Source organism: Micromesistius poutassou, assembly GCF_964030765.1.
Source record: "Micromesistius poutassou genome assembly, chromosome: 24".
NCBI lineage: Eukaryota > Metazoa > Chordata > Actinopteri > Gadiformes > Gadidae > Micromesistius > Micromesistius poutassou.
In genome coordinates this window covers 590943-605675 of record NC_140294.1, presented here as the reverse complement: position 1 = coordinate 605675, position 14733 = coordinate 590943, and the positions used below count along the sequence as shown (strand labels likewise).

Genomic DNA, 14733 nt, shown 5'->3' with positions numbered 1-14733 from the left:
TTGTTATAAGTGTCTGACAACATTAAGATGACCCTTTACAGTGAATTAAAACGTTTTTATTTTTCCCTTTGCCGGTCTGTTTTTTGCCAAGTCTTGCTCAAGGAATACTCTGAAGTCTCGTTGTTGCAGGTCATTTTGTTATGGTCTCAACTCTCCTTCACCCAAATCTTTAATACAACACTAAGCTACACTTTCTGTAGTCCAACAAAACAAACTCTCTTCTCTCCATCTCTCACATACGTTTCCACCGTTCTCGTCCTTAACTCTCGCAATACTTCTCCTTGAGCGAGACTTGTTTGGACACAATAACAAACAGACCGGATCAGGCTGAAAGGTAAAGAAAAAAAAGCGGTATTTGTCTGTATGAATTATATCCATGATGCTAGAAGTCGGACATTGACGGGGACTATTACCCAAAGGTAAAAGGCTGTTTAGCTGATTACGGCTGCAGCATTCTTGCATATCTCAGAAATGATTGTCCAAATTATTCCCGTAGACCCAAAATGATCACAAAATTGGGTCCAGGTTGAACAATCCTGCAGTTATCCTGTACAGTTAAAGTTATTGAAGTGTACTATTTTAAAGTCCATTTCTATTATGTAGACATGAATGCTATGGAATGGATACAAACTCTTCTAATCTCAGGTTGGTGATTTTTTTTTCCATTATTGATTACTTAGGTGTGTGCATCAAAAGTGAATGTCTTAGAAATATGCATTGTTAGCCACCTTTATGCTAGTCAATCTGCTTTATTTAGCTGCTCATGTTTGTCAGCCTTTCGTAACAATTACACCAGCAGACGGGCCATGTTTACGTCGTACTTTCCTATATTTTACTACTTTCCTGTTAAATTTAAAAAATATTTATTATAAAATTTCAACAGTAAGTCATGTGATTATCTCCCCTACCAGGACTGTGTATCCCGTCCTTCTGTGCCGACTACCGCCAACACTGTTTGATTGAAACCCCCAAATCCTGGTTTGATGCCCAGAGCTACTGCAGAGAGAGAGGCTACGACCTGGCCACCATAGACGACATGGGGGCAATGAAGTCACTGCTGGCCTTGAATGCAGACAAAGCTCATGATGAGCTGTGGATCGGTCTTCATTATGGGGGTCCTGAAGAGTGGCATTGGTCGCTGGCAGACAAAGACTTCTACCAAGAGGGAGAGAGAAATTATCGTAAAATCCACGAAGGGAAATCTGATCGTAGGTTTGCTGTTCAAGAAGAAAAACAGTGGTACCATGAGAGAGCTAAAGTCCCACACTGGTTCATGTGTTATGATGGTAAGGAAACATACACGCATGAATATTGATACACTTAACGATGTATATATAAAAGTATATATATATTTTAGAATATATAAAATTGAAGGTGGTGTAGGTAAGACCTTAGCTGACCTTACTGTCAGCTATTAGTGCACTGTGATAATATCAGTTTCTAGTTTAGATTTTTAAAACGCTCCCGGGGCATTCCTGACCAATCAGGGCATCTCTTCCCTGATTGGTTCAGGGAATACATCTTTTATCTTAAAGAGAAACATATGGAGGGAGCGCAAGGGGATGTCTCACCTACAGCACCTTAAAACCCGTAACGTTTATACATTTTTAAATGTATAATTGAAAATGCGTTCAATGCAACCGAAGGAATCATTTCATTTTTCAGGTAACAGACAAGGTGGAGACCGATATGTCTTAGTTGAAGAGTTGATGACCTGGACCGAGGCACAGGTGTACTGCAGGAGTCACCACACGGACCTGGTCAGCATCAGGAACTCAACAGAGAACCAGGCAGTCGCAAGGGCAAGTGTTGGACATCGTGTCTGGATCGGCCTCTTCAAAGATGCGTGGTACTGGTCGGACGGGCGATACTCCTCCTTACGACACTGGGATGAAAAGTCAAGCCGTGGGAAAGTCGATCCTCAAAGTTGCGCTGTGATGACGCGCCACATTTCTGGAAGATGGAGCCAACGATCATGTGATGAGTTGCATCCGTTTCTCTGTACATGTAAGCAACCGCTGAGTGTTTTGGAGTTGTATAAGTTATACAAATATTCAAGGGAAACATTTGAATTATATTTTCATTCCTTACACCAAACATTGTAAAATCCAGCTCTATTCTATCACTTTTTTGTCTGTGTGCGTGTGTGTGTGTCTGTGTGCGTGTGTGTCTGTGTGTGGGTGTGGTTATGTGTGTGTGAGACTCAGGTACTAGGAAATGGATTCTGAGTGTGAAGGTGCGTTCAGAGGGCATCCAGGAACTGAATGACCCTGCCATCCTCAGACAAGTGAGTCATAACAACACACTTCTGGGGACAGCTCCAGCCGGCCACAGGCCACCAGAAATGGGAACTGTCCTTGGAAAACGGGATTGTCTGGTCACCTGCTGTGGATTCCTAGCCCTGATAGTTTCTATTCTTTCTGAATAAAAACAATTATATTCAAAATGGTTTCATGAGGCATTGCCTGCTTTAGAGCAAACCACTTTTTGTTTTGTTTTCAGGCCCAACAGTTGCTGAACGAAGCAACTTTGAGCAACCACCATAAGATAGCGTGGAAAACCAATTCTGATGGACAGGTCTTCACCAAGGAGCAGTGTCAGGACCAGGAGCAAGAGCAAGGCTTGTGTGATACCGTGTAGTCTCACAAATCAGCAGATTCATAATAGTCAGTCTGCAGATGACATCAAGTCTGGATGAAAGGAAATCCCTCTAATTTTGGCCAGATTTTCCTATAGTCAAACATACATCCCTAGTGTGATAAATAGTCACATTATTAGAATAAGGTTTGCATTGTGTTACATTTCCATTGATAAACCAAGTAACTTTTATGTAAGGATGAACAGCATATATATAAGGGGACTAAAGATTTTTATCTGTAGGGATCATGAATGCCAATTGGGTCAAATGTCTCATACCTGCAAAACGTGATAATCTAGGTTTTCTGGATGCATAGGGGCCTGTGTTTTAGGGTAACAACAATATAAAAGAGTAATACTGTTTCTTGAATGGGGTAATCATGTGTTTGCTATATATGACCAATACTTCAGTTTGAGTAGCTGTATGATGTAACCAAAGAAGGGTTAGTCTGAAAGAGTATATGAGGCTCAGCTTCTGAGCAGAATGTTGGCGCTTCAGAAACTGCTGAGGGACACATGTCCACTCCACATCCAGGTTCAGAGCTGAGGATTGACTTTGCATGCTTTTACTTTGTTTAGTTTTGATTTTGACTGGAATGTATCTGACTATCTGCTAAGAGTTCATTCAATAGTTCTTATTTTTAAATATTATATGCAAAATATATGCGAGTATATTACATATAGTCACATAAAAGTCCAGAAATATGCCAAGACTAGCAAAAACATGCGTAATAAAAAATGTATTAATCATCTTATGTGTGGTATTTTGAAGCATACAACCCTATTTTACATAAGGACGATGTTGGCTGTGTTTGGCGTCAGTCATGTGTGAACAGGGTGTTCATAAGGGGACTGAGTATGCATCCCTGTTGTTTGCCCTGCTGCATTTTGAGGTTCTTCACAGATCATAACCCGCTCTCTCCAGGATGTATGACCACAATCGGCGGCTTATGCGCTGGGCATTAATAGTTCAGGGGCCGTATTCACAAAGCTTTTTATCTTACTGCTAGGAGTGCTCCTATCTCGTGCTAAAAGTTTTTTCTTTTTTCTTTTGCTAGGAGTTTTGAGACCTACTCATACTAAGGATACATCACTAAGAGTGAACTAAGAGTAACGCCCCCTAACGCCCCCTTATGTTGATTCTCGTGCACAAGTTTAGAAGCGGTCATTACGGTGATTGGCTGTTGAGTGCCGGCGGTCTCGTTGAAACTCATTCGTAACTTCTCACAAACGAGCCCATTAAATCAATGAAAAATAAGGAAATAGCCTAGGCTACAAATGAAGTCCTATCAAATAGTTATGGACAGTGCAGTTAGCAGAATACATGCATGATGACAAGTTTGTGCAGACCACAATAATGACATTGTATGCACGTTAAAAAGAGAGAGAAAGCAAACAATACAAATAAGTAAATTGCATTATATGAAGGAGGTAATTAAAAGCACCCTGCAAACTTTATCCAATGATAATATTTCCAGCACTTAAAGTTTGGGCGTAGACAGAAATTATAATTAAGGTGCGCCTGTGAGATTTTGGGTGGCCTCAAGTTCACGGTGATTTACCGGAACGCTGTTAGAATAACTGCTGCAAGTGTCCGGTGGAAGCCAGGGTCCGGAGCGATTGATACGTGCTGCAATAACCAGAGCACTGATTAAAATAGGCTTGGCCAACTTTTATCAAATGTGGTTTTTCGAGACCTTACACTTCGCAGTCCTAGTGCAACGTGCACCACTCACCGCGCTCTCTGTCACATTTTACTTTAAATTAAAATAAATCGTTGTAATGATTTAATTCAGAAAATAATTAGGTGTGCCAGGACAACGCTTGGGTGTCCCAGGCACACCCGTGGCTACGCCACTAAACATATCAGCCCATACCACCGTTCAAGTCCTCCTATCATGATGAATGAAAGCGAAGACAACGTGAAACGCAAGCGAAAGCCCCACTGGTCCGACTCCCAGGACCAATTGCTACTGAGCTGATTATAAACTCAATACATAAATCATCTTACAATAAATGACTAGATAGTAATCATAAGTAAGAGTAGTTATATTATTTTTTACTTCAAACCATTTATTCCTATTATTATTTGAAATAAATAATGATGATTAAAGTGTTCTACTTTAGTAAAAAAGTAAAAAAAAATAGGAGTCCTAAATTTAGAACTGACACGCCTAATTAGGACCTACTTTTAGCCTTAAGATTCTTTGTGAATACGGCCCCAGGACTATAATCTGGAGCCATAAGAAGGGGTCGGATAATGTTCTTGCTGATGCTCTGTCACGTGCTTGGTAGAGAATTGGAGGAGGTTATTGTATGTAGTAGGTTTGGACTCATGAGGGTTGGGGTGTTAAGGCCCCTACACACCAACCACATTATCGGTCGTCGGACAGTCTGGCGAGCTCGGTGCCCTGAGTCTGTTTAATGTGTGCTGTGCGATCGACCGCCGTCAACGCCGTCGGTGATTGTTTCAAGCCGCCTGTGTTTTTCTTTTCCGCCGATTGCACATATTGTACCGGCCATGACCAAATTGTTTAGTCGGGCCAAACTGATTGGTGGAGTGCTAGCCCTTGACTAGCGAATCAGTGAATGAGAGGAAGTGATGATGGTGTGCTCTGTGTTTTGGTCTAGATAGATGTTCCGTCGTTTCCTTTTTTTGGGCTTTCCTTTCGGTTTTTTGGGCCTCAATACAGATTAGCGCCGCCTGCTGTTATGGAGACATTATGTCTCGCGCAAGCGCAGAACGTGCGCTCAAGTTGGTAGTCGGCCCTGTGTGTGATGCACACTTTTTTGACGGTGTCGGGGAGTAAGGAGTCAACTGATCTTGTTCCCTATTCCCTCACTCACTATTCCCTATATAGTGTTTATGATATAGTGAACTATATAGGGAACAAACAAACGAGAATTCGGACACTACGCTGAACATTTCTAAACGTAATTTGTGTCAGTAAATGCGCCCGCATTGCATTGTGGTATATGGGAGTAACATGTAGGGAACATTGTATGTTCACTCAAATTTTGGTGTATTTTATAGTCCACTATATAGTGAATGAAATTAACCACTGAGAATTCAAACACCACTACAAAATGGCGAGCACCCTATATAGTGCACTATATCCTTGATAGGGAACGATTTCGAACACTGCTACTGTGTGCCTGTTTTTCTGCTCCTGTCTGTTTCCCCCTCCCCCTTTCTTCTCCACAGGTGAGCTGGAGTGGTTTTCCCTCAACCCTTGCTGTGGCCAATCAGAAGTGAGGCCCATCAATAAATGGAGGTCACCTGTGCAACTCACGGGGCTCTCTCTCTGATCTCCGCTGGCATGCTGGTTGCTGCCTCAGCCCCTTCCTGTGTGGTTCATTAGAGCCTTAGTTAAACTTGTAAAAGGTGAGTGGTGCGAAGTGGGAGGCTGGTTGGGTAGGTTACACATGCATTCATGTAGGTACTTCTTTGTTAAACACACTAGGTCAGTTGGTTGTTGCCACCCTTGTGTTTTTCCTGAATCACCCTTTTTTAGGTAAGCAGAGTAGGCCTTTTGTTTGGTTTTGGTTGCAGAGTTAGTGAATAGTTAGGCCTAGTTTTGTTATACTAGTGTGTTACAAGTTAAGTGGCGTCGCGTCTTCACTTTTTATTCCGTGTTTAGACAAGCGTTTTCTGGAGGAAATCTGCGTGCATACGGTGACGCAAAAGTGTGTGGAATTCGATTGGGTATGCATGCCAGGCGGCTAGGTGGTGCTGTGATACACTATCACACAACACCGCCATGTCTGAGCGCATTACAGATCCCTCTGTTCAGTAATACTATCTGTACATATCCTGTACATTTTGTGGAAAGACTCCTGTAAGTTTATTACAGCTGCCAGAGCAGCTTGAAGGTCCGACGCATGGAAATAATCCGACATGTTTGTTTATTTCCCTGTACTGGCGCATGTATGTGACGTAAACGTGTACGAGATGTGAGCAGATCTGAGCAGAGTTTTGCGTTTGTGTTTTGTCCTTATTTACCCCTGGATCCACCAAAGGGGATGTAGTACAGGCTCCATTGCAAAGGGTCAGAAGAGGAGGCGCCTAACAATCATTTAACGTAGTAAATCTGAAATAAAAATGACTATTGTACTGCTTAAGTGGTCTAATTGAAATGGCACAATGTTTATTTAATTGGATATGTGTTTCCTCAACCAACCTGGGATTGCATGCAGCTCAAGAATTCAAATGGGAATTCAACACATTGTTTTGCATTTCAAATGTGAGAGCTGGATGGAAATTGATTGGGTGAGTCGATCCATGTAAATGTGATGAACCTCTCGAGTCCACTTCTACAAGATGACGTCTGTTTCGGTCATGATTTTGTTATAGTACATGACTGTTCACACACAAATAAAGACATGCATACAAACTCAAATGTAGACCTTCAAATTATATTGAAAGAGTAAATCATTTATATGCATAACGTGAGTTAAACTATAGATGTTAAAAAATAAGTCTGAACTTAAGGATGCTTCAAAATCTGTAGAACTCACCGTTGATTAAGTTTTCTACCTTGGTATATGGCATATAAAGTTGCACTTTACGGTAACTCTTCAAGAATTTATTGTTTTTGTAAAACCAAAGCTCTGTGCCATCTCCCCCCTTTGGTGTATTAGGAGGGGGGAATGTGACCACATGTAAATGGTCCTGATGTAAAAACCTTTGCAGAAATCATTTGCATGCACGCCATGGCATTGCCGCCAAATTAGCTTCAGCTCTGCCTATTTTGTAGTCTAATCAGCTTTAGAAATACAAATATTTGCTCAAGTAATGGCTCACTATCCTACAATGAGACAAAATTATTTCCATCTTGCAAGCAACCACTATATTTATTTAATACTGTGTAAATGAAATAGAACAATGTTTATTTGTTTGGATGTGTGTTTTAATTCTCTTATCAGTCTGAACCCACTGGCAGGCAAGGAGTCAAATCTGGTATTAAAGGGCAGGATGCATTTACTGTTTGACTCATTGTTTTGCATTTCAAATTTGAGAGCTAAACATATATATCTTGGGCAAGCGATGACCTCGCTAGTAACTAAAACGACTCATTGTCCGCTCAACGAGGAAAACCGAAGGTGAGTGTTGTCTTATTTGCTGTATGATTATGGTACCACTTAGTAGTAACCTGCATTAATTGAACACTCAATTTAACATGATTAAATCATTCCTACCAAGTTTTTTACTTTAACGAAAAGAAAAATTGTATCTGAATTTTTTAAACTTTTTAAATTGCTTTATAATCGTTGCGAGAATGAACCTTTTTTCAACATATCTGTTATACTAACCCTTATCCTGTTAAAGGAAAACATGTTAAAGGAGATTTTTCTACCTGGACACAATTTTATGATCATTTGGGTGTTGTAGTGCAGAAAACTATTTGGCGATTGTTCCAGTATTGAGAGAGAACGCTGTAGCTGTAATCAGTGAAAGGGCTGCAATGTAATCCTTGGGGGCAATAGCGCCCGTCAATGTACGGCCTCTTAAAGGCTGTTTTTCTCTACTGACATGCTCAGATTGTTATTCGTGTCTGACAACATTAAAATTATCCTTTTACAGTGAATTAAAAAGTTTTTATTTTCCTTTTGCTTGATCCGGTCTGTTTGTGATTGTGTCCAACCAAGGAATACTCTTGCTCTGAAGTCTCGTTGTTGCAGGTCATTTCGTTATGGTCTTTAATATCTCAATTGTCCTTCACCCAAATCTTTTATATAACACTGACCTACGCTTTCTGTAGTCCAACTCAGTCAAGCTCTTACTCACGTTTCCTACGTTGTCTTCCTCAACATCAAAAAGACTTCTCCTTGAGTGAGACTTGGTTGGACAAAATAACTAAAAGCCCAGATCAAGGTGAAAGGTTATGGAAAAGGTTGTATTTCTTTGTAGGGATCCCTTCAATGTTAGACGACGTAAATCGACAGGTACCTTTGCCCCATAGTATAATATTGCAGCCTGTTTCACTTACGGCTGCAGCGTTCTGGCCATACTGGACCGATCGAAAAAATGGTTGTCCAAATTAGTCCATTAGAACGAAGATTATAGCAAAACTGGGTCCAGGTGGAAAAATCGAGTTATTCTTTAAACTAAAAGTAATGGGTAATAAGTGTAAACAAATTTTAAACTCCTTTTCTATTATGTAGACATGAATGCTATGGAATGGATACAAACTCTTCTAATCTCAGGTTGGTGATTTGATTTTATGTTAGTTACAGGTTTGTGAATGTCTTGTATGTATAATGCTATATTTAGCTTCTCATGTTTTCAGCCATTCTTAACAATAATACCGGCAGACCGGCCATGTTTGTGTCTTTTCTTACCTATTCTATTCTTTACTGTTTTAAGAACATATTAAGCAGTAAATCATGTGATTATCTCCCCTACCAGGACTGTTTATCCCGTCCTTTTGTGCCGACTACCGCCAACACTGTTTAATTGAAACTCCCAAATCCTGGTCTGATGCCCAGAGCTACTGCAGAGAGAGAGGCTACGACCTGGCCACCATAGACAACATGGGGGCAATGAAGTCACTGCTGGCCTTAAATCCAGAGAGAGCTCGTGATTGGTGGATCGGTCTTCATATGGGGAGTCTTTTAGAGTGGCATTGGTCGCTGGTAGATGAAGAATTCTACCAGGAGGGAGAGAGAAATTACCGTAATTTCCAAAGAGATGATGGTACTAGTCGTTTTGTTAGTCACCAAGGTGGCAAATGGCACACTGTTGACAAACCAGGACTCTGGTTCATGTGTTATGATGGTAAGGAAAACATACACTCATGGGTATGGACAATACACTTTCAATAATAAAGTATTTGTATATTTATAATATATACAATTGAAGGTGCTGTAGGTAAGATAAGATATAACTACAATTTAGAAATGGCCTAGCCATCTGTCAGCTATTAGTGTGCTGTGAGAATCTGTCTCTAGTTGACCGCGCCTTCCTCTGTATGAGATCATTTCGATTTTTTTAAACGCTCCCGGGACTCTCTTCCCTGATTAGTTCAGGGAATATATCTTGTCTGTCAATCAAAGGTGCAACTCTTATCTCACCTACGGCAGCTCAAAACCCATAAAGTTTATATATTTTAAATCTATCATCTATAAAAAGAATGAATGATTTTTTTCAGGTAACAGACAAGGTGGAGACCGATATGTCTTAGTGAAAGAGGTGAAGGTCTTTAGCGAGGCACAGGCGTACTGCAGGAAGCATCACACAGACCTGGTCAGCATCAGGAACCCAGAGGAGAACCAGGCGGTCACGAAGGCACTTGATAGTTATAATGTCTTGATTGGCCTCTTCAAAGATGGGTGGCACTGGTCGGACAAGCGCAACTCCTCCTTCAGACACTGGCTAAAAGTTGTATCTTTTGGGCACCCTCAAAATTGCGCTGTGATGACTAAAAAAAGTCATGGAAGATGGAGCACACGACCATGTGATGAGTTGCATCCGTTTCTCTGTACATGTAAGCAACCGTTGAGTATTTAAGTTGTATTAGTCATTTTTCATTAGGAAAACAAATGCATTCAATAGAGCGCAAAAGTGTGGTTCCGAAAGTAAAAAATCCCATTCATTTCCTCCATAGAGGTTTTGATTAAAAGCCATAATGTCGTAACCATCCCAATACTTACCAAGCGTCGTTATATTGTGAAACAATGGTATATGCTCCTTTAGTATATGCTACACGTGAACCTCCTAAGATGGCACAATTTGATTGGTTCGCTATCTCGGGATATTTGGTTTCATCGTGCGTGACGGTCGTCTCGTCACGCTAATAAAAACAACCCGCTAATAAAAAATAAAAAATAAAAAAATCCTGGCAAAAAGTGTTATCTTGTATATTTTTGGCGTGTTCACGTGTAGTAGGCTAGCCTGGTTCCGCCCGCCTCCGTACTTCCGCTCAATTTTCATTTCACTTCAGTACTAGGTCTGGGAGTGCTGTATGTTCGAACAATTTCTTTTCCCTCCTCCGTTTGTCCCTCCAATCAGCGAATAGGAGGCGCGGCCTGAGAACAGTGACGTACAGGTCGTGCACGAGTTTCAGTTGTAGTCAAACAAATACCAGGAAGCAGCAGGAAGACCATGGAGAAAGCTATTCGGTCTGTTGTGGAAACTCTGCCGAATATAGATAAATTAAAGCCAGATTTTCTTTTTGTTGGTGGTCAAGATGTTGTGGCACTTCTTCCCATGGGATTCGGGAAAAGTTAAATTTTCCAACTGGCTCCGTTAGTGGTGAAGGAGTTTGCTAAGCATGAAATACGTCACGACCAAACGTTAGTGATTGGTTAAGGCAGATCCAGAGTGGCACTGGGCAGAGCCAATAGGTTTTAAACTTCAACAGCACCCGCCTTCAAGTGAGAAATCAGTTTGTCTCTATAGCAGTTCTAGACCATCGGTATGAATGAAATGAGTACGAAGGTCTAGTTAGGACTAGGCTAGTAGTAGCCCTATATACTAAAACAATTATTCACCTCAGGCTCCGTGAATAGTGGGGAATAGCCCCCGAGACCGAATAATTAATAATGTTTAAGAAGTTAAAGAAGTCGATCGCTTACCACAGCAACCATGATTTCCCTAAACGATTGGAAAGTTAGAGTTGTTGTTAGAGTTGTAGAGGAAATGAGCTGTACATGTATGTTGATATAGAATATATGATACAAATCATAAAAATATATGATATAGCACTAGCAGTAATATTTGGGTAGTATACAAGCTAGGAAAACATAATAAGTTTGCAATGCTTCATGGTATGAGAAGTTCCTTCAATATTTCACAAAAAAGAATGTACACAGTCTCTTTGCTTTTTCTTCCGTTGACCAAATTCTTCTTGATGGTCACGACTAGCTTGACGAATGAACACCTTGGTTCCAGGCTTAAAGATTTTACGAAAACTCAATGGAAAAAATGAATGGAAAATTTACTCCGGAACCAGAGCTGTTCAAAAAGGGGGACGGTCACTGTTGCACTCTATAGAAACATTTAAATCATTTCTTGGTATGGTCATTCTTTGCATCAAACTGTGGGAAACTCCATATACATTCTGTGTGTGTGTGTGTGTGTGTGTGTGTGTGTGTGTGTGTGTGTGTGTGTGTGTGTGTGTGTGTGTGTGTGTGTGTGTGTGTGTCAGGTACTAGGAAATGGGTTCTCAAGGTGAAGGTGCAATCAGAGGACATCCAGGAACTGAATGACCCTGCCATGAAAACTGCCATCTTAAAACAAGTGAGTCTTAGTTTGCAGTAGTTGGGTGATGACCCATCAGGCTTCACCGTCATTCAACTCCGTCATTAAATGTTATTCAGGGTTTATTTAGGGGTCTTACGAAAGTGATAAATTCATAGCAATAAGGCCAAAGATGGCAGAGATATACATTTTAAAGTGAAATATATGCATATCTCCGATTTTTAAACAAGTATAACGTTGATGGCTACAAGGAGATTTCATAGTATATCCATGCTAAATTTCAAGTCTATAGCTGAAAATTAAAAATGGATACATTTGTTTGAAGTTGCCTTTCTGAACCGTGGCCTCTGTCCAACGCAGGCTGGGCCTTGAGCGGTACACACGTTACGTTTTGAAAACGAAAATGTCAGTTTTGACAGTGGGTCTTGACACAGTATGCTTTAGAAACATTGTTGGTGGTTGTTTTGATATGCCTACTTCCAGTAATCAATTTCTTAGGCATACCAATACAATTTTACCATACCTATCAAGCTCACAAAACCTCCACGTACGAAACTTATATTTCTCAGAATATAGTCTAATCTGCCCTTCTTTGTCTACATGTCCACATAGTGAAGTGGTATTGTGTTGGCCTCTTGACAATGGGGTCGCTTGTTCAAGTCCAACCTGTCCAATCGTTCTGTGAGACATGACATCAAATAATGTTTACGTTCCTGTAATCATTAGGCCACCATACTCGTCATATTGTAGGACCCTGTCATAGTTGCATGCAAATATATTCTTTATTAAATTTAGATCAAGAGAGATTGGACCAAATTTATTGCAGAAGCTTTGTTAAGTCGCATGCTTAACTTGTACGGGGCTTGTCGTCAATAAATAGAAAGCAAAGGGGAAAGGAGACCAGATTTCTGAAATGCAAAATGGGGAAATATGTAGTTTGGCGGACCATATCAACAAAATATTTTTTTTTTTCTGAAATGAAAAACAAAATGACATATTGAATGTTTGCCCATTCATATCCTGCCAAATGTAATAGACTAGCGTAGCAATCAAATTGGGTGGAACATGCCCTTTGTGTTACTGTAATGTGTTTTTGAGCTTTGGTGAAGCACCAAAAACAAGCCATATTAGAGTATTCTAATAAGGAATCGTTCAATATGAATTGGTTTCCCATTGTCTATGATAAGTCATACATAAGGTACAAGCAGCACAGCCTATTAGATAAAACTGTCCCTAAGTGTAAACTGGAAAGAGGCTGCATGTTGTGCCTTTTAGAGAGTTTTGGTATCTAGAGACTATTTATCTCATATATACAGGGTCTCAGATATTGTTATTATTCAGAAAGAATATAAACTATTATATTCATAATGGTTTCATGAGGAATTGCCTGCTCTAGAGCAAACAACTTTTTGTTTTGTTTTCAGACCCAACAGTTGCTGAACAAAGCGACTTTGAGCAACCACCATAAGATAGCGTGGAAAACCAATTCTGATGGACAGGTCTTCACCAAGGAGCAGTGTCAGGACCAGGAGCAGGAGCAAGAGCAAGGCTTGTGTGATACTGTATAGTCTCATAAATCAGCAGATTCATATCAAATGTCTGTCTGCCGATAACATCATCACTGGGTGAAAGGAAATCCCTCTACTTTTGTCCTTTTGGCCAGATTTTCCTGTAGTCAAAGATACATCCCGAGAGTGATAAATAGTCACATTTCTAGAATAAGTTTTACATTTTGTTACATTTCCATTGATAAAACAGTAACCTATATGTAAGGATGAAAAGCATATATATATATATATATACACTTTGTTTTGTCTGTAGGGATGCATAGGATCTTGTGTTTTAGGGTAACAACAATATAAAAGAGTGATACTGTTTCTTGAATGTATAATCCTGTGTTTGCTATATATGACCAATACTTCAGTTTGAGTAGGTGTGTGATGTAACCAAAGAAGGGTTAGCCTTAAAGAGTTTATGAGGATCAGCTTCTGAGCAGAATGTGAGACTGCTGAGGTACACATGTCTGAGGGACACATGTCCATCCACATTCAGGTTCAGGGCTGAGAATTGACATTGCATGCTTTTACGTTACGGCTAACAGATATTTCTATCTGTTCCTAGTTTGCACCTTTTTAGCAAATGTTTTATGGAAAATTGTTAATGTGATACATTTGATTGATTACCCTGAATTTAATTTTGATTATAGCTCTATATGAGAATAATGGGTTTGCATTGTTTCAGTTTTTATCCATGTTTAATCAATGGTTGGGTTGATAATACATCAGAATTAAAATGTATTGGTGTTTCCTGGTCTGTCTTTGAGGTGTTTAGGTCTTGTTCTTTCTCAATCCTCCTCTATACTTGATGTCCCACCTTTTTAGCTTGTCAGATCTCCAATTTAGATATTTAATGGGAAGGAATTTTCCAGCTTGATTACTTTTCCTTGAGTAAAAAATATTTTATGATGGCTGGATTGTCCAGATATCAGTTTAGAAAAGTTTATCCCTGATTTCATATATCTCGTCATATATCTCATGTCATATATCTCATATCATCATGAAACTGTTTGAAAGAGTGCATTAACTGAAATACAATTTCTGTACTTTTTGTGTGACTTTACGAAAGAAAGTGAGTATCAGTGTGTGGAAGTTCGCCTTCCTGACATGAATGCCTATATGAATCTGTATGCTAATAAAGATTCAAAGTTATATCACGTCTTCTGAATTTAATGACAAGCTGACAACAGGCACGGCGCCAGGATTTTTTCTCTCCCGGTGCTAATGGGGAGCTTGACCGATCGTTGGGGGTGCTAAGAAAATAATTGATTTTCACGACTTCAGTTACTTTATAAAGAGGTTCTGTTTTTTTCAATAAAAGCAGCTATGATACAAAGG

At 40.0% G+C, this 14733-nt stretch overlaps 2 protein-coding genes across 2 annotated transcripts; both read left to right on the top strand.

Annotated features, from left to right (window-relative positions):
• Positions 1-614: 614 nt before the first annotated feature.
• LOC311369714 (uncharacterized protein) lies at positions 615-2640 on the top strand (the record flags this gene model as incomplete). The annotated part of the gene is made up of 5 exons (XM_084487931.1): positions 615-645; positions 912-1208; positions 1666-2007; positions 2208-2287; positions 2512-2640. 5 exons carry the CDS (start codon positions 615-617, stop codon positions 2638-2640), a joined length of 879 nt encoding a protein of 292 aa, XP_084344057.1.
• A 6173-nt stretch (positions 2641-8813) lies between these two features.
• Positions 8814-13407, top strand: LOC311369713 (putative C-type lectin domain family 20 member A; the record flags this gene model as incomplete). Its single annotated transcript, XM_084487930.1, has 5 exons — positions 8814-8844; positions 9047-9415; positions 9789-10124; positions 11787-11878; positions 13273-13407. 5 exons carry the CDS (start codon positions 8814-8816, stop codon positions 13405-13407), a joined length of 963 nt encoding a protein of 320 aa, XP_084344056.1.
• Positions 13408-14733: the final 1326 nt, after the last annotated feature.